At 42.3% G+C, this 20857-nt stretch overlaps 1 protein-coding gene across 6 annotated transcripts in view; it reads right to left on the bottom strand.

Moving 5' to 3' along the window:
* Nucleotides 1-20857, bottom strand: part of SLC35F2 (solute carrier family 35 member F2) — a 99068-nt gene that overhangs the window by 18667 nt on the left and 59544 nt on the right. For 5 of the 6 annotated variants that reach the window (XM_060179802.1, XM_060179798.1, XM_060179801.1 and 2 more), the window contains 2 exons: nucleotides 11580-11755; nucleotides 9538-9665 (listed from right to left, as the gene is read on the bottom strand). In XM_060179802.1, coding sequence (XP_060035785.1) covers nucleotides 9538-9665; nucleotides 11580-11724 — 273 coding nt within the window. In that variant the 5' untranslated portion in view covers nucleotides 11725-11755. Of the gene's footprint in view, nucleotides 1-9537; nucleotides 9666-11579; nucleotides 11777-20857 lie in introns of all 6 variants that reach the window. The other variant, XM_060179797.1, reaches the window with a different exon arrangement.

Genomic DNA, 20857 nt, shown 5'->3' on the forward strand with positions numbered 1-20857 from the left:
TAGTTCTGTAACACTGGAATCACAATTGCAACTTATACATAAGGAAAAAGAAATAGAGGCTCTGAGAGGTTAAACAAAGTGTCCAAAGTCACCGTTGAAAGTGGGAGGGAAGTAGGGCACCAAAGTAAAAACCCTGTGGTGAGCGGTAGACATGCAGCTTCCTGGGACAGTGGTGGGTGGGAGTGGGTGGGATGGATGGGTCACAGTCTTTTGGTGGTGGGAATGGTGTTTATGTACACTCCTAGTAAAATGTAGTCATATAAATCACTAGTTAATTAATACAAGAGGGGGAAAATTAATTGTATGTCTCGAAGTTTTTCAAAACACAAACTGAATCTTTTTAATATATAGGCAGTGTAACTGATATGCAGACTCTCTCAAAAGCCTAGACCAAGTAGATCAGAAGCAACCAATAGCACAGCTATATACAAGCTAGTGGGTACTGTACAGCAAACCCTAACAAAAGGACTTTTCAAAGTTAACCCAATTAACAAATAATGTGATGATAACATTAACTATCCATTGTCTTTTTGAACCCTAAGACAGCAGGAACCTCACATCTCCACTATAGAGCCTCTACTTCCCCCAGTCCTAGAACCATTGTATAGGGCCCACTTTCCCGTATGCATCTCCCAATCCATATCAAATAATATTGCATCTGCCGATCACAACCTAACCAATGCAACGATTGCCACCTCAACATGCTTCACCTCAGAATGTATCCAGAGACTTCACGTGTGGAATGACAACCCTTCAGCTTCATTACTCAGGTGAGACCTTTCCTTTCATAGTATACTCTAATTCCATCTCAGGTGGTTCACTTTCTAACAAAGTCCCAAAACCTAGGTATACACCAGGTTCTGTGAGAGAGAGCATATGTTCACACGTATCCGTAAACTACTGCAAAATATATACCTGAAAGCAGAAGTACACTAGAGTTTGCAGTGAGTACCCCCCTAACACTTCCTCTCCACTATTCCAAGCTTTGGATCCATGATTGCTCAACAATTTGTTTGGCTTCGTATGTTAACTCTCTTTTCAGTCACCAAGTTCCAGGATGCCATCAGGATGCTGGCCAGGCTTCCCTGGACTGAAGACCCCACCAATGTGTCCTGGAGCTCTGCTTCCCCAGAGACCCACCCTACTAGGGAAAGAGAGAGGCAGACTGGGAGTATGGACCAACCAGTCAACGCCCATGTTCAGCGGGGAAGCAATTACAGAAGCCAGACCTTCCACCTTCTGCAACCCACAATGATCCTGGGTCTATGCTCCCAGAGGGATAGAGAATGGGAAAGCTATCAGGGGAGGGGGTAGGATATGGAGATTGGGTGGTGGGAATTGTGTGGAATTGTACCCCTCCTACCCTATGGTTTTGTTAATTAATCCTTTCTTAAATAAAAAAGAAAAAAAAGTGGGAGGGAGAGTCAGTCATGGACCCTGCACTTTTTAAAAAAATTTTTTGCACTTTTTATTTATTTTTTAATTTTGCCTCTAGGGTTATTGCTGGGACTCTGTGCACGAATCCACTGGCCCTGGAGGCTATTTTCCCCCCATTTTTGTTGCCCTTGTTGCTCTTGTTGTTATTAATGTTGTTGTTATTGATGTTGTTGTTATTGGATAGGACAGAGAGAAATGGAGAGAGGAGGGGAAGACAGAGGTGGGGAGAGAAGACAGACACCTGCAGACCTGCTTCACCGCCTGTGAAGTGACCTCCATGCAGGTGGGGAGCTGGGGGCTCAAACTGGGATCCTTATGCCAGTCCTTGCACTTTGCGCCACCTGCGCTGAACCCGCTGCGCTACCACCCAACCCCTGGGTTTGCACATTTTACTTCTACCCTCCCACCTGCATTTATCTTTAAGCCTAGTGGGTAAGCTTTCCTACACACATCCTCACAATGTGGAAGACACCAGGAGTAGCAGCTGGGCACGGAAGAATGAGACGATTCAAACCCAGCTCAGGGGCATTCGAGGCTGTACAAACAGGGTAAGCCAACATGTGGAAATGCAGATGGGTGAGTGTCAAAGAAGCAACACTTCAGGTGAGAAATCACAGAATATGCCACCTCGACAAAGTGTCCAAGTCCACCACCACATGAGATAGTTGCTGGCTCACAGCAAACAGCCTTTATCTGCTTCTGCTTTACTGGCAGATCCAGAAAAAAAAACTGCAAGGCCTTGATACTGCCAACCTGTAAGACAGACTGGGGGCTTGGGGACCTGGGGGCGAAGTACCAAAATGACAGCAAATCTAAAATCATCTGCAAGACAAAAGCCAAGATTTAGCTCATTTTTTATCTTTATTATTTTAAAAAATACTTTTATTGGGGGCCGGGCAGTAGCACAGTGGGTTAAGTGCACAAGGTGCAAAGTGCAAGGACTGTCATAAGAATCCCGGTTCAAGACCCTATCTTTCTCTCCTTTCTTGGTCTTTTCCCCTCCTTTCTTGATTTCTCTCTGTCCTATCCAGCAATAAGAACAATAACAACAAGAATAATAACAACAGTAAAGGCAATAAAAATGGAAAAAATGGCGTCCAGGATCAATGGATTCATAGTGTAGGCACTAAGCCCAAGAGATAACCCTGGAGGCAAAATAAGTAAGTAAAATAAAAGAAAAAAAATTTTATTTATTTATTATTAAATGGAGACAGAAAGAAGTTGAGGGGTGGGGGAGATGGAGAGGGAAAGAGACAGAGTGACAGTTGCAGCCCTGCCTTACCACTCATGCTTTTCTCCTGCAGGTGGGGACCAGGGGCTTGAACCTGGATGCCTGTGGATGCCTGTGCACTGTAATTATTGTGTTCAAACAGGTGCACCACTGCCTGCCTCCTCCCCCAATATATTCCTCATGCTAATACTATTTCTACAACTGCTGTTTGCTGCTCACCCTGTCCTTTTCTTCAGCGTTGTATCTGATGTTCTCTGCTTAGTTCTGGACAAGGTGGACCCCTAGATCTGCAGCAGTATGTCTGATTCTAGTCACAGCTGTTTACTGGTCAGCTTTCCCTACAATGTCATTACTGGAGTCTGATGTGTCACGTGGACGAATGGGTACCTTGCCTAGTTATTTATTCCAGCTGCAGAACTCTTAATCTCCTAAGTGCTTTACTGAGCCTGTCTCAACAACAAGCCATCAAACGAAGCAAATGATAATAGCCTGTCTCAAAAGACACTAGCAGAATCTAGCCATAATGACTTAACAAAGTTTCAACTGCATTCCTTACATTAAGAAGTGGAGGGGAGGGAAGGCCTCTAAAAATTCTCAGAATGACTATCTTCTCAAATCATGTCTTAAATCAAACTTGAATTTGCTCTTCTAAGCAGTTTTGAGTGGGCCATGAGTGGCATATAAGGAAGGTGACTACATCAGCATAAGAGCCTGAAGGCCCAGGCCCCAGCTCTGCCAGTGCCCAGTCAGTCACCTTCTTAGTGAAACTATGAATGGAAGTCACATTGAATAATGTCAAAGTCCCTACCTACTCCACTATTCCACAACTATTATATTTATTTATTTATTTATTTTATTTTGCCTCCAGGGTTATTACTGGGGCTTGGTGCCTGTACCTTGAATTCACTGCTCCTGGAGGCCATTTTCCCCATTTTTGTGGCCCTTGTTGTTATTGTTATTGTTGTTGGACAGGACAGAGAGAAATCAAGAGGAGGGGAAGACAGAGAGGGGGAGAGAAAGACATCTAAAGACCTGCTTCACTGCTTGTCAAGCCACCACCCTGCAGGTGGGGAGCCAGGAGCTCGAACCAGGATCCTTATGCCAGTCCTTGCATTTTGTACCATGTGCACTTAACCCGCTACACCACCACCCAGTCCCCTATTCCACAACTTCTTATTTCAAAGCACTCACATACAGTCTTTTCTGTACAAGTAGCTTTCAAAAAATATTTTTGTATGATAGCACTGCACAAGCTATTTGACAGTGATCTGACCTTAAGCCATCGTGCAGAGGTTGCTTAAGGTAGGGAATTTTATAATGTGGACCTTTTAAACTACCAATTGAAAGAGCCATGTAAATATATGTAAAAATTTGTTGGCATTTATCTTACAGAAATAAGACTAAAGTGGTGAACCAGGTCTGCAGGTGTCTTTCTCTCCCCATCTCTGTCTTCCCCTCCTTTCTCCATTTCTCTGTCCTATCCAACAACAATGACAGCAATAACAACCACAATAATAATAACCACAACAATAGGGAGTCGGGCGGCAGTGCAGCGGGTTAAGCCCATGTGGCATGAAGCAAGGACCGGCTTAAGGATGCCGGTTTGAGCACCCAGCTCCCCATTTGCAGGGGAGTCGCTTCACTAGCAGTGAAGCCGGTCCACAGGTGTCTATCTTTCTCTCGCCCTGTCCATTTCTCTCTGTCCTATCTAACAATGATGACATCAATAACAACAGCAATGGGAGTCGGGCGGTAGCGCAGCGGGTTAAGCTCATGTGGTGCAAAACCCAAGGACTGGCATAAGGATCCCAGTTTGAGCCCCCGGCTCCCCACCAGCAGGGGGGTGACTTCACAGATGGTGAAGTAGGTCTGCAGGTGTCTTTCTCTCCCCCTCTCTGTCTTCCCCTCCTCTCTCCATTTCTCTCTGTCCTATCCAACAATGACGACATCAACAACGACAATAATAACTACTACAACAATGAAAAACAATAAGGGCAACAAAAAGGGAAAATAAATAAATATTTAAAAAAATAACAACAACAATAACTGCAACAACAATTAAAAAAAGGTCAACAAAAGGGAAAATAAATTTTAAAAAAGAAGAAATAAGACTATTTTAGTATGGATTTACCGAGTATAAGAACCATGGATTCTTTATACTATGGTCTAATTTTAGAGGTCCCAAAGTTTGCCTTTGTGCTTCAAGTGCCAGTATATCCAGTATATGCAGTATATGCATGTATGCTAGAATCTGGCTATAAGTTAATGGGAAAAGCTACTAAAAATTCCCATTTTTAAGAGATAGGAAATGGAGTTTGGGACTATAACTTTTCTCACCTATGCTCAAAGGCTTAACTATTAAAGGATGCTCCAAACTTAAGACTTCGGATTTCACTCATTTTTGTGACCTACTAGTGTTTTCATGCTAGTCTATCAGTGATAAAGTGCAACCTAGGGGACCACCTGTGCAAAGTGTAAAGTTTCTTACATGACCACCTTGACAACATTACGAACACCCTGTCAGGTTTAGTGCTTTAGGTACATACATGAATCTGAAGCATAAAATTAAAAAATAAAATTTGTTTTTTCTCCCAAAAAGAGAGAGAGAGAAATTATAAGTGAATAAAGAGGCCAGAGAAAATTGCTCAAATAGGGAGTTGGGCTGTAGCGCAGCGGGTTAAGCGCAGGTGGCACAAAGCATAAGGACCGGCATAAGGATCCTGGTTCGAACCCCGGCTCCCCACCTGCAGGGGAGTCGCTTCACAGGCGGTGAAGCAGGTCTGCAGGTGTCTGTCTTTCTCTCCTCCTCTCTGTCTTCCCCTCCTCTCTCCATTTCTCTCTGTCCTATCCAACAATGACAACAACAATAATAACTACAACAATAAAACAACAAGGGCAACAAAAGGGAATAAATAAATAAATATTAAAAAAAAAAAAGAAAATTGCTCAAATAAGGCATAAGGTGATGTTGGGGGTTAAACCTGGTTGCTGTTTTATTTAATTTCAAGAATATAATGCAGTCACAACAAAGTACTAGGTCAGACACTGAAGTGAGGGGGCAGCGTGGTATAAAATGAGCTAGATTTTATCAGAACTACAGTGAAGCACAGAGGACAAAGTAAGACTGAATGAAGCCTTAGGAAATAGAGGAGGGACTTCCATAAAGGGTCTGGAGAAAGCACAGTAGTCTCAGAGAGAAGCTGCTATGGTGGACAGGGTGCTGGGGGGATGGCGGGAAGAAAGTGGGAGGAGACCTGAGCAGAAACCTTGGCCATGGGCTAAAAGCCACCATACCATGAGCTTCAAGCAAATACATCTTCACTATGTAATGCAGAATCTTAGAAAGAAAACTAACAGGAGATTCCAAGGCTATCTACTCTAAACTTTCACCCATTCAGATTACTCAGGGCAAAGATGTACTTAAGTAGAGAGACACTTAGTTTGAAGAATTCCAGTGACAAGTATTCTCCACTGCTGTAGGGGTCTTTGATTGTCAGATGACCTTTCTTAGTATATCTTTCTTAACTTGCAATGGGGTTAAGTGAAAAATATCCTAAACTGAAAATGCACTGAATATGCCTAAACAACTGCAACCGCATATCATCTTTGCCTGGCTTATCTTAAAGGTGCTTAGATCAGGTACAGTTAAACTTAGAACACTTACAACCTATGGTTGGGGGCAATTTTTTTTCTTGTTGTTATCCAGGGTTACTGCTGGGGTTCAGTGCCTGCACTATGAATCCACTGTTTCTGTTGGCCATTTTCCCAATTTGGCTGCCCTTGTTGTCGTCGTTATTATTATTGTTGTCATTGCTGTTGTTGTTGGATAGGACAGAGAGAAATCAAGAGAGGAGGAGACGGGGGAGGGAGAGAGATAGACACCTGCAGACCTGCTTCACAGCCCGTGAAGCGACCAATTGGGGGCAAATTTATCACAAAGCCTATTTACAACCGAGGGTTCAATATTCCATACACTTCATGAGCTGCTGCTGTACTGAGCTGGTAGGTCTAATGCCTTAACTCAAATCTCAAAGTACAGTTTCTAGTGAGCTTTCACACCATCATAAAGTTTGAAAGAGTTTAAGTCAGCTTATAGGTTAGGCACTGTCTGTATATTCCTTGCTAGGGCTATAAATACCGAACTTTTGACAATCAAATGCTTTTGCTAAGAAACTAGGATAAAAGAAAGCATTTCGATAGTATAAAGCATGAACTTTAGTTCAAAAAATGAACTGTAATGACTTAGTGCTAATTCAAAGCTTTTAATAATCATTAGTCAGAAGGAATGTCTAGTAATTGTCATCAATAAATTAAATTGTGGGGGGATGGCAGTAGCGCAATGGGTTAAAAACACATGGTGCAAAGTGCAAGGACTGGCCTAAGGATCCTGGTTTGAGGCCCCAGCTCCCCACTTGCAGGGGAGTCGCTTCACAAGCAGTAAAGCCAGTCTGCAGATGTCTATCTTTCTCTCCATCCTCTCCATTTCTGTCTGTCCTATCCAACAACAATGACATCAGTAACAACAATAATAATAACCACAACAATGATTTAAAAAAAAAACAAAAAACCAGGAGTCGGGTAATAGCACAGTAGGTTAAGCGCAATTTGGCGTTAAGCACAAGGATCAGCATAGGATCCCGGTTGAAGTCCCCAGCTCCCCACCAGCAGGGGAGTCGCTTCACAAGTGGTGAAGCAGGTCTACAGGTGTCTATCTTTCTCTCCCCCCTCTATCATCCCCTCCTCTCTCCATTTCTCTCTGTCCCATCTAACAATGACGACATCAATAATAACAATAGTAACTACAACAATAAAAAACAAGGGCAACAAAAGAGAAAATAAATTAATGTAAAAAAAAAACAACAACCAAGGCAACAAAAGGGGAAAAAATAGCCTCCAGGAACAGTGGATTCGTGGTGCAGGCACTGAGCCCCAGCAATAACCCTGGAGGCAAAAACAAAATTAATTAATTAATTAATTAAATTGTGAGATTTCAAAGATCAGTGTGACTAGAAAAACTCCATTTTCTCCATGCTTATACTCACAATGCCCTCTGCTAAAAATGTGATTAATTCTACTTGGGATAAATTTCACCCACTAGGTAGGTTAAGACTTTGCTTCAATTTTATGAAAGCCAAGGTTTATTCTGTCTTTTATAATGTCTATATTAACAAATACTTCCTAACTAAGCTTTTCAATCCATGCTAGTCAAAATCTATGAGGTTTTCTGAGGACAGTTCTCAATACATTACAGAAAGCAAAGTATTTAATACAATACATTCTGGTAATAATAGCATTCAATGTATTTCATATTGGAAAAATACCAACTCCTCCTTAATCTTTGTTTTCCAAGTAACATTAAGTATAATTTCACTTTAAACTAGAGATCAAATAAGAATATCTGTCTTACATAGTGAGGTGATATACAGAAGTACTCTAAATCAAGCAAACTATGAAGCCTAAACCTGTCAACTAGACTCTCCCTCACTTCCACCTTCATTTGCTGTTAGTAATAATGAGTTGGTATTATGATATATCCCACAGTTTGTAGCACTAATACAAATTAATTCAGTCTAAACTCCATCAACCTGAAAAGTACTGCTACATAGGAACATTGCTTTCAATCTTGCCAGTATAAATAAAATAGTCTAATAGGGGATTAAGTTTTACCTTTGACTACCATCTCTACTCAAGATATCTTAATATGTTCCAACTGTTCCTTAAATTTCTAATTACAAACCTCCAACTTTTCTATAGCAGAAAGGTACAATTTTATTTATTAGTATTTTGCCTTACTTTTTAATATTTTACTTTATTTATGAGAGGTCTAAGTGTGGGGGCAGGGAGAGGGGAGAGAGAGAGAGAGAGAAAGATAAATAGAAGCTCTATTCTGGCTTATGATGGTAATGGGAATTGAACCTGGGACCTTAAAGCCTCAGGTATGAAAGCTAAATGCATAACTATTATGCTGTCTCCTCTGTCCTGTTTTGCTTTATTCTGACTGAAATGCTGCTGAGCTCTGGCACATGATGGTGCAGAGGTAAAATCTGGGATATCTCATATGCAAGTCCCATGTGCTATCACTGAGACATCTCCCTGGCCTAGTTCATCCATTTTAATTTTTTTATTATCTTTATTTATTGCATAGACAGACACAGCCAGAAACCAAGAGGGAAGGGGGTGATAGAGGGAGAGAGATAGATACCTGCGGCACTGCTTCATCACTCGCGAAGCTTTCCCCCTGCAGGTAAGGACTGGGGGCTCGAACCCAGGTCCTTACACATGTGCTCAACCAGGTGCAACACCACCCAGCTCCCTAGTTCATCCATTTTATATGGCATCTTTTGTTTAAAATATTTTTATTTATTATTGAAGAGACAGCCAGAAATTGAGAGGGGAGAGGGAGAGAGACAGACACACGCAGCCCTGCTTTACCACTCATGAAGCTTTCCCACTGCATGTAGGGACCACGGGCTTGAACCCAGGCCTTTTTGCACTATAATGTGTGCGGTCAACCAGGTATGCCAACACCTGTTCTCATATATGACCTCTTTAAGCAACATAAAACGGATTTCCCTCAAAATCACAGCATCAACTGCTAACTAAATATTTACACTTATTTTGCTAAGAACTATTGTAATCTGCTATAGCATTAGCAGTTTCGGAGCTGATTTAACTTGTGTATATTTTCACTAATTCCCGGAAACCTTACTCATTAGCACATATGCTCCACTGAAAAACAGACAGAATCCACCTGTATTTAGGTTTTCTCCAAGTGAGCGGGCTTTCAGTAAAATGAAGTTAGCACACATGAGCTCAAATTCTTCTTCTGAAGCTGCAAAACCGAAACTGGTCAGTAGACTCCCTCTTACTTGGACACTGGTGAGAGTCGTGTACTGGTATGCTCTGACGATCAGGTAGTTGGCTTCCACGTCTGCTACTCCTAGCAAGATGTACTTCCACCATTTTCTTTTCAAAATGTATAGAAGGTTATCACTGCCTAGTTGAAAAAAATTCAGGTTAGTATGTACTACTTGAAAATGATACTATGCATATTATTGAGAGATCAAGAGTCAAAAATCGGGTTTTCCATCCACTTTGGACACAGGCCTTCTGATTTCCATTATTCATATCCCAACAAGATAGCAAGAGGTAGCAGAGTCATTCAGAGCTCTTTCTGGTGCAAGTCTCAAGCTAACATGTCATCACAGACCAAAAGTTCAATGAAGGCACCAAAAAGAAAATACATTAAGTGAAAAATAACTTGATTCTCTTTCCTATTGTGACAGAAACACATCCAGATGTGGGTGTAATGTAGCTTTCCCTGACTAGCTATAGATTATCAAAAGTTAGGATTTACTACCTGCACCACTCCTAGAGCCACCTACCTACTTCTCTTCCTTCCTGCCTGCCTTTTCTCTTTCCTTCTTTCTATGTATCTATCTTTCTTTCCTTTTTGTTGTTGTTAAAGACAGAAATTGACAGGGAAGGGAAAATTAAGAGGGAGAGAGACAGAGATACCTGCAGCCCTTCATTACCACTTATGAAGCTTCCCCTCTGCAGGTGAGGACCAGGAGCTTGAACCTGAGTCCTTGTGCACTATAATGAGTGTGCTCCACTAGGTGCACCACCACCCAGCCCCTTACAACAGACTTCATCTACATGCAACTGATGCTCCATTCGGTATTCTCCACGAAGTAGAGAAGTGTTTATCTTGAGGAGTGATGATGTGTCATTGTCCAAGATTCACTGTCCTGAGCTGACTTTTTTAGACAGAAATATAGACACACAGAGAAACGAGGGAGAGAGCGAAACATACCACAGCACTGAAGCTTGCTCCAGTGCAGAGGGAGCCTGGCTCGAGCCTGCACAGTGAACATGACAAAGAAAATGCACTATCCAGGTGAGGTATTTGTTGACCTGAGAAGTTATAGCCCTGACTTTTATTAGTGTCTCTTAATTTTAGGTATGACAGGGGGAAATAATAAAATAAAACTTACACTTTTGTTGACAACTTCCACTGTTACAATTTGACACTACTTATTTTAATCAACAATTTCAGAGAATTGTGCACAGATCTAGTCCTTATTTTCATGGGTGTGAAACGTTAATTTCCAGAAAAACAGCAATGGTTCTGTTCTTGCTTTTGCATATGGATATATATTTGGGGGGGGGGGGAACCAGGGTTATCACTAGGGTTCTGTAATATGTTTACCAGGAGCATCCTGGTAAACTTTTTTTTTTCTCCTCCAGGGTTATTGCTGGGGCTCAGTGCCTGCACCACGAATCCACCGCTCCTGGAGGCCATTTTTCCCCCTTTTGTTGCCCTTGTTGTTGTATCCTCGTTGTGGTTACTATTATTGCCATTGTTGATGTCGTTCGCTGTTGGATAGGACAGAGAGAAATGGAGAGAGGAGGGGAAGACAGAGAGAGGGAGAGAAAGACAGACACCTGCAGACCTGCTTCACCGCCTGTCAAGCGGTGGGGAGGCGGGGGCTCGAACCGGGATGCTTATGCTGGTCTTTGAGCTTTCCGCCACATGTGCTTAACCCACTGCGCCACCGCCCGACCCCGTGCTTGCTTTTTTTTTTTTTTTTTAAAGATAATAGGTGAGAGAAAGGAAGGGAGAGAAGAGATTCTTCAGTACTAATCCACTCCTGGGGAAGCTCCCTGCCGTGTAGGTTCTCCTGTGTGATGGCTGGGGGCTCAAACTGAGGTCCTTGTGCATAATAAAGCATAAACTCTACTGAGTAAGCTACTCCTGACCACTGCCCATGCAGTACCTTTAAAATATTTTAAAAGTATAGCCTAACAACTACATTACAAGCCATTACCCTCCCAATAAAAAATGTAAATCAAGAAAATCTAAAAGAAACATTTCAGAGGTTATTCATTACAAAGGTAATTCCCATACCTGATTGGAATGCCAGCATCACCGTATAAATCAGAAACAGCAAACAATAGCTGATAAAGCTCTGAAGCATGGGAGTGTTCACTTTATATTTTTCTGCCAAATACTGGCTGGTGATGGCTGTCCCACAGATACACAAGGATAGCATCTGTCCCAGGGCAATTGTTTTCAAAATATTCCTAGAAAACAAAGGAGGAAATCTGACCTGTAATTATTTATTTATTTTCCCTTTTGTTGCCCTTGTTGTCTTTTTTTTTATTGTTGTTATTGATTGATGTCATCGCTGTTAGATAGGACAGAGAAAAATGGAGGGGGGGGGATAAAGGGGGAGAGAAAGACTGACACCTGCAGACCTTCTTCACCGCCTGTGAAGGGACTCCCCTGCAGGTGGGGAGCCAGGGATCAAACTGGGATCCTTACACCAGCCCTTGCAGGTTGCGCCATGTGCGCTTAACCCACTGCCCTACCGCACGACTCCCTAAGCAGTGACTTTCAATATTACCAGCATATAAAAATCACAGAGCTTGTAAAAATGGCCACATTTGGGGGCTGGGTGGTGGTGCACTGGGTTAAACACTCATAGTAAAAATGACAACATTCTTGTAGCTGGTCTCTCCCACCCCTGCCCGGTAAAATATATACATATATATAAATTGCAATGTGTGGCCTGGGAGGTGGGATGTTGGATAGAGCAGTGAACTCTCAAGCATAAAACCTCAAATTCGGGAGTTGGGCGGTAGCGCAGAAGGATAAACGCAAGTGGCATGAAGCACAAGGACCGGCTTAAGGATCCTGGTTGGAGCCCCTGGCTCTCCACCTGCAGGGGAGTCGCTTCACAAGTGGTGAAGCAGGTCTGTAGGTGTCTATCTTTTTCTCCCCCGTCTTTCCCTCCTCTCTCCATTTCTCTCTGTCCTATCCAACAACGATGGCATCAATAACTACAACAATAAAACAAGGGCAACTAAAGGGAATAATAATAATAAAAAAACCTCAAATTCAATCCTCCACATTTCAAAGCAGGTGTAAGAATAAGTAAAAGCACTAAACACAGTAGCTGTTTTAAAAGTGACGAAAAAGAGATCAAGGTTGGGGGGGAAAGTCTAAAGAATAAGCAGCAGTACTAGGCAGTGGTGTACCTAGTTAAGCAATGACCCAGGTTCAAGCCCCTAGTCCCCATCTACAGGAAGAAAGCTTCACAAACAGTGAAGCAGAGCTGCAGGTGTCTCTGTCTCTTTCCCTCTCTATCTTCTCCTCTCCTCTCAATTTCTGTCTCTATCCAATAAAAAAATAAATATTAAAGGAAAAGAATAAGCAGCAATGTTGTAGTTAGGTTTCAATATCTTGCTAATGGATTGAAGAAATAGGATTAGAAATGTGCAAAAGGAAGTAAAAGTGAAAACATGAAGTTTGCTCACCCCAAAAAAATTGTTTTTTAAAGTGAGCCAAGGTGCTATTTCAGTGGTAGATGCCAGCATTAGTGGTCTGAGGCTCCAATTCAACCCCCAGCACCACATCTCAGAGCTAAGCAGTGTCCTGCTCACTCAAAATCACATTTATATACACATACACAAGTATTTCTACAAACAGGAAATGTCCTTTAAAAACTTAGAAAGAAAAATTTATAAAATACTGAAGATGAGTTCCTAGATGACTCACTGACAAGGAATGAGGATGATGCCACTTTTATTTTAAGTGCTACTCACACACACTTCCGGAGTTGTTCTTAGCAAAGCAGAAAATACCAAAACAGCAGAAGACAGTTTCTATTCTAAGACTTTTCAATGCATTCTTCCCTCTGAAATATGTGTTACAGTCATTTGCCACTATAAACAAACAATTCAAGCTCGAGGTTAAAAAGAGCTAGGCGAGAGAAGTCTAACTACACTTATGCAGCTGCTACCTGGGACCAGGCCATGAAAATACAAAATGAGTGGGTCTTTCTACATTTTAGAGACTAGAAGTCCACTAAGGATAAACAGGCACACAAGCCAGCAATCCTTAGGGGATGGCAAGTAAGAAAATGGGGGTAAGTGTTAAAAAATGGGCTAGAAAAAAAACCCTTCAAACGCAGGACCAGAGAAACCGCCCTCTTACATAGTATGCTGCTTTGCCATGTGCTCCCCCTAAATTCTACCCTGGCCTCCTCCACATGTACAGAAACTTCAGTGCTGAGTGAGGTCTCTTGTATTCTCTGCCCCCCCACCTCTATCTAAAACAAAAATACAGAAGTATAAAAACCAAGGCCAACACCCCATCATCTGGGGCCCTAGTCGGGGAGTCGATGAGCCTAGACCTCGAATAGATCCCTCTCTCCATTGTCACTGGTCATGTCCATCAGGAACAACATAATGGACCCCTTTGGGGGCCCCCATAGGACCCTGCCCTCAATGTGGATCAACAGTAGTAGAAAATGTTCCATCCTCCAAAGGGTCACTTCAAAAGCGGTGAAGCAGGTCTGCAGGCGTCTTATCTTTTTCTCCCCCTCTTCTCCTTCTCTCTAGATTTTTCTCCCCCTCTTCTTCTCTCTAGATTTTTCTCTGTCCTAGCCCAACAACAGCAATAACAACAACAATAATAGTAACAACAACAAGGGCAAAAAAAATGCTCCCCAGGAGCAGTGGATTCATAGTGCAGGCACTTAGCCTCAGCGATAACCCTGGAAAGGAAAATAAATAAATAAATAAATAATAGGGAAGCTTCCAAATGGAGAGGGTGAGACAAAGAACTCTGGTGGTGGGAACTGTACCCCTGTTATCTTAGAATCTTTTTAATCACTATCAAACCACTAATAACTAAAAAAAGAATACTCTGGAAGCAGATGTTAGAAGCAGTAGTTTTAAGGAATGTTAGAAGTAGTTTTAAAAGTTCTCTTTCATGCAGTTATTCGTTAAGTGCTTTTAGTATAAGTTGTTGGTGGTGAGAGATAGAAAATTCCTTTCCCTTTGTCCCTTTAGGAACAGGATTTAATTAGTAAGCCACTGGTTGAAAGGAACAGGACCTAATTAGTAAGCCACTGGTTGTTTACCCAGAATCAGTAAGCCACCAGATGTTTATGGAGACCCTGTAAACAGACAAAGCTTATCAGGGCCTTTGCACTAGGAAATTATTTTCTAGGAAGGGGCCGCTGATGGCGGGGGGATGTGGTGACCCTACCTGGCTAGATTCTATTGGTTGTGTGACTTTGCAATGTTTGAAATTAGCCCACGATCATGCTTTTGCTAAGTTTGAAATGATTGGGTTTTGTGTTTGCTATAGCCTGTTATTGGATGTAGGTTGATAAGGTGATGTGTTCCCCCTCCCTGAGTGTAGTCTGAATTCCTATAAATTGTGTGGTCTGAGCCTTGTTCAGCGTGGAGCTTGGTGGACTGCCGCCGGTCACCATCTCGGCCCGGATTGCAATTCGTGAATAAACAACTTTTGCTTCCTCTTAGTGGATGGTGGTCTGATTTCACGCTGTAAAAGCAGAGACTGGTATTTCAAGAAGGAAGTGATCTGTTAAAATATGCTCACTGCTTCTCCTGCTCCACACTTATAAACCACAAACCCAACCTCTACCTTAGAGCAGGTCAATCTAATAGGATCATCCTGTGTCTGAGGTCAATTTTTTTTTTTTTTTTTTTTTTTTTACCAGAGCATTGCTCAGCTCTGGTTTATGGTGATGCAGGCGGCTGAACCTGGGGCTTTGGAGCCTCAGGCATGAGAGTCTCTTTGTATAACCATTATGCTACCTACCCCTGCCCTTATTATTCTTTACTGGGTGATTAATGACGACAGTAAAATATAATAGCTTTGCATGAATAACAATTCCCAGTTTTCCACATAACAATACAAACCTCACTAGGTCCTCCTCAGTCATCAAGTTCTAGTACCTGAAGCCTTCCCCCCACCCTCAGTCTTTACCTAGGTGCACTGAGGCCAAAATTTTTGACCATTCAAGACCCACTGTCTCTTCCTAAAGCACATGACCTTGGGATAATAAGGTTACTCCTCCCAGTTGATAGCTTCTTGCTTTATTATTATTATTTGTATAAAGACTAAGAGAAATTGAGAGAGAAAGGGAAAATGGAGAGGGAGAAAGAAAGGCAGTAGAGCACTGCTTCCCTACTCATGAAGCCTTCCCCCTGGAGGTAGGGACCAAGGGTTTGAACCCAGGTCCTTGCTCATGGTAACATGTGTGCTCTACTGGATGTGAAACCACTTGGCCCTTGTCTTCTTGCCTTCTGTGTCTCTTCACCCTCCTGTCCTTTTCTCCAGTACATTTTCCTACCACAGTTTATCCTAGAAATTTCTTCTTCACAGGATTTCAGCCCCTCATCTTGGTCAGGAAAGGAGTCTGAACAGAGGTCTCCTCTGCAGAGCTCTTACTATTTTGCTGCAAAGCAGGGGGGAAGTTGCATGACCAAAAAACAGGGCACCACAAGGCTAATCAAGTGCTTGATAACATAATGACACCCAGAATGCTTCTTCCCCCACCCTTTGTTGCCCTTGTTGTTGTAGCCTCGTTGTGCTTATTATTATTGCCATTGTTGATGTTGTTTGTTTTTGGATAGGACAGAGAGAAATGGAGAGAGGAGGGGAAGATAGAGAGGGGGAGAGAAAGACAGACACCTGCAGACCTGCTTCACCGCCTATGAAGCGACTCCCCTGCAGGTGGGAAACCGGGGGCTCGAACTGGGATCCTTACGCTGGTCCTTGCACTTTGCACCACATGCGCTTAACCCACTGCGCCACCGCCCGACCACCAACCCAGAATGCTCCTAAGGGGTCATAATGGCCGTGAAAGTAATGATGGATTTCAAGTGAGAATATGCTACACCCTGTTCGCACACTGACAAAACTCCTCTGGAATGTCCACATCTGCATTCTAAAAGAGCACAATGAAGCAAGCTGCCCTCCGACTATAAAGTATCTTCTAAAAAGAGAACAAGGAGTCACAAATTGAGTATGGAGATTTAAAGTTACAGGAAGTCACTTCTCTCGGCTCCAAATCAGAATGACCTAATCTATAATGGAAGTGGAGGCTGCCCAAAGAGAGAGAAGAGAGACAGTCTGTGTAGAGGCGGTACAGGCCTCAAGCAACTCAAGACCTCACATTTCAGCATTTGCATCTCACTACAAGGTTCAAGTCAGTGCAGGGATGTTCTACATCACAAGGCTGTTCTCAAGAGGAAGCCACCAAGAGCAACGTGCACCCAGCCATGGGAGGTATCCTGTCACGGTTTCTCGACGGAATCTCCCCTGAAATGAACTTCAATGGCAGGATATAGTGCACGCTGGGGAAGCCAGGATCCCAGAAAGCAGGACAAACAAGGGCTATGGATCACTGCAGGCTGGGCTGGGAAATGGGGAGAAGGTAAATAAATGGATTAAGGACACTTCAAGCCACACTCCCACTTGGATGGACTGTATAAATTTATGACTTTAAATAATTAAAGATTTGAGGGCATTTCACTTCCCCCTTCTTCCTCCCAGAAGAGCTAAAGTGCGTATCTTCTTCTTTAGTTTCTTAAATTGACATATTTTGATGTAAACTTTCATTGTGATGTTAACATTGGTTTATAATATTACAGAGACTTCAGGTGTACAACATTATAATTCAACAACGGCATTACATGGATCATGACCACTACCAAAAACCTGGATTCCATCCACCAACTCTGCCCATTTCCTCCCCTCCCTTACCCCCCTTCCCCACTGCTAATATTCTGTATCTTAGACATTATATCTGTGTGTAAGATTCGGGTGGGGTTTTGTGTGTTTGGACATGTACTTTGTTTTTATTATTAACTCATACTTTTTTCCACATTTGAGTAAAATCACATGGCATTTGTCTTGCTCTATCTGAACTGTTTCACACAGCACAATACCCCCAATGTTCCACTCATGTTGTCACAGTTGGCAAGGTTTTATCTTTGGGTCAGAGTTGAGTAATATGCCACTGTGCTTACAAGACCACATTAGCATGTGCTTAAGGCCCATTCCAGGGGTCAGGTGGCAGTGCACCTGGCTAAGCGCACATACTACCTACCACATGCAAGGTCAGCTGAAGGGGGGAGGCTTCATAAGCAGTAAAGTACGTCTGCAGGTGTGTCTCTCATGCGCTATCTCCCACTCCCCTCTTGATGTATCTCTGTCCTAACAAAACAAAATAGGAAAAAAAAAAAAAAAAGCGGGGGTGGGGGGTGGCCACCAGGAGTAGTGGGTTTGTAGTGCTGGTAGAGTCCCAGTGATAAACCTGGTGGCAATCAAAACTTTTTAAAGATCTATTCCAAAACACATACTCATGCACACTCTTTCCAGTGAAGTTATGTCTCCTTTTACTCAGTCAGCAAGCCCTTCAGTAATATATTCATTTAAGTGTGTTATGCCCCAAAAGCCAAACAAAATGGATTTTAGAATTTAAAGAAATTTAAATTTTTCCCCAATCCAGGCCCTCTTCTCCCCAACTAGATTAGGAAACTCATACTCGGTGCCCTGAAAAAAAAACATGCCACATCCCTCCACATTCCAGCACTACTATAAGCCAGAGCTGATAAACAGTCTGTTAAATAAAATAAAATAAAATGCAAGAAAATAAAAAGAACAAGTAGAAGAAGAAGCAAAGACGAGAAAGGAGACACAGATACAATAACTTACTGAAATATATGGGTCTAATTTGCATCTCACTCCACCTTCTGCAGAGACTGGGAACCCCAGGACAGGCATCCTCCCTGACTAACACCAAGCCCAGCACACTGTGAGTGGTGGGAGGCTACCTGCCGTTGCTCAACATGCTAAGGAGCTTTCTGTCTACTCAAGGAGACAAACCCCACAAGATAAGCCACAGTAAAGTGCCATGTGTCAAAGCAGAGCTGTACTTGTGACCAAGGAAAGGTGAGCATGAGTTAACCCACACGCAGAAGGTCCACAGAGGATCCAACACTAGATTACAGAGTGAGGTGAACTATTTCTGGAGATACTCAGGAATGAAGAAAAAGCTAATTCAAACAGTAGTTTTTACAGAAAAGACATAACTGAGTCATTTCCTCAGCTCCTCATTTGCAGTCAAGTTAGACTAGCAGTCTTCAACCTGAGTGTGTCCTGGAAAACCACTGAGGTCTTCAACACAAAGATACTGACCCTAAGACACCAACCCAAATCAGATCCTCAAGAGGTGAGACTCAAGTATCACTTTAAATGTCCCCTAATATACAATAAGGGTGTCAGTCACTGTTATTCTCTCTTTATTTGAAGGATGAGAGTTCTAAGCTGACTAACAACATATGGTTTGAATGCAAATCACTTATTTTCCTCCATTTTTCTGTCTCAATAAATCTGTACTATGAGGTCGTACAGTGATAATTAAAGAGATTCATCATCCAAGCTAAAGGACCTACCTTTGAAGGTATTTGAAAGTCCATCACACTTGCCACCTGGCACTTTTTTTTTAAAGGCTTTTACAGGATGCAGGGTGGTGGCACACTAATAGAGCACATGTTACCATACTCAAGGACCCAGGTTCAAGCCCATAGTCCCCAGCAGCAGTGAGGGAAACTTCACGAGTGGTAAATAACACAAGTCACTGGCAATGGTGGAAATGTCTGAGAAGTGCCTACACAGTTCCTGAAATGTAGCTAGCAGGGATGAAAAACAGGAATTTAAACTGAAGTAGGCACTGTGGTTGGCAGCCACAGCACTGAAGAGACAGCTAGAGCCGACTTCTAACATTCTACTGTGATCTGCATCACACAGGGCTCTTATTAAACTGCACACTCTGGTTCATTATCTTTACGGAAACATACAACTAAATAAGAATGGAATAACAGAAACAAATGAATAGAAACAGAATAACAAAAATAGAATATTGAGGTTGATTCAGCAGTAAATAAGACCTTTGCTTGAAAAAGAAATAGAATATCATTTTACATGCCCTAACAAAATAACCAATAAAGATGATGAGAATCAAGAACTCCTAGTATAACCAAAAGAGAGACAATCAGAAATGAAATAGACTAGAAGGAGAAGGAGGAATACCTGATGATCTTGTTCACAGCTGGGACTTAAGAAACAGAGAAAGAGGGAGTTGTGTGGTAGCACAGTGGGTTAAGCACAGGTGGCGCAAAGCACAAGGACTGGAGTAAGGATCCCAGTTCGAGCCCCCGGCTCCCCACCTGCAGGGGAGTCGCTTCACAGGTGGTAAAGCAGGTCTGCAGGTGTCTATCGTTCTCTCCCACTGTCTTCCCCTCCTCTCTCCATTTCTCTCTGTCCTATCCAACAATGACATCAATAATAACTACAACAATAAACCAACAAGGGCAACAAAAAGGAATAGATAAATAAATATAAAAAAAAAGAAAGAAAGAAACAGAGAAAGTTACAAAGTGAAACTTAGACTAGCTATGGTCTGTCTAATGTAGCAGAACCAAGGACTCCAAAAGGGAGGCAGAAGCGATCAGGAGGGCACTGGGACCTCAAGGCACTGAGATGAAGGCAGATGTCAGATGGTGGCAGGTGTGGCATGCAGGCACCTAATACGGGGAGATAGAAACTGCACTCATGTAACTGTAACTATCTTGACATCATCACTTCCTCAATAAAGAGATTAAAATAATGATGCTGAAAAGAGAGGTAGGCAAATATCTCTGGATGGTACTACTCAATATTCTTGTCCAAAAAGATATTACCTTCAAATCTTTAATGGAGGATTCATGAATGGGAAGAAACTACATCCTAATTTTTTCAATAATGCTTAACTGAAGCTTAGAACACTCTTCAGTTATGAAGCATAGTTAAAAAACTATAGCAACAGTGACAGTAGCTACAACTTAGCTGCCAAACAATTCACAGATATGTTTATTTAATGTGACAACTACTGCTGAAATTTCAGAATGTCATTTGTCCTCACCATGACTCCCAGAAAAGGCACAACTTTACTAATACATACCAGTGTGCTTTTAATAGTGTTTTACCTTAATAGATGTAATTGGTTTCCACTATAATTCTGTGTAACTTTATGTACTTTAAAACACTGTTCTGGGAAGGAAATTCTGTACACTGATTAGAAAAGTTACAACAGAAAACACACACACACACACACACACACACACACACACACACACGCCGCACATAATATGGGGCCAGGCAGTGGCACACCCAGTTAAGCTCATAGTATTATGCACAAGGACCCCAATTTGAGCCCCGGGTCCCCACCTGCAGAGAGGACACTTCACAAAAGCAGGTCTAGTGTCTTATCTTTCTCTCCCCTGTCTATCTCACCCTCCCCTCTCAATTTCTCTTTGTCC

This window comes from Erinaceus europaeus, chromosome 20 (genome assembly GCF_950295315.1).
Source record: "Erinaceus europaeus chromosome 20, mEriEur2.1, whole genome shotgun sequence".
NCBI classification, from domain to species: Eukaryota; Metazoa; Chordata; class Mammalia; order Eulipotyphla; family Erinaceidae; genus Erinaceus; species Erinaceus europaeus.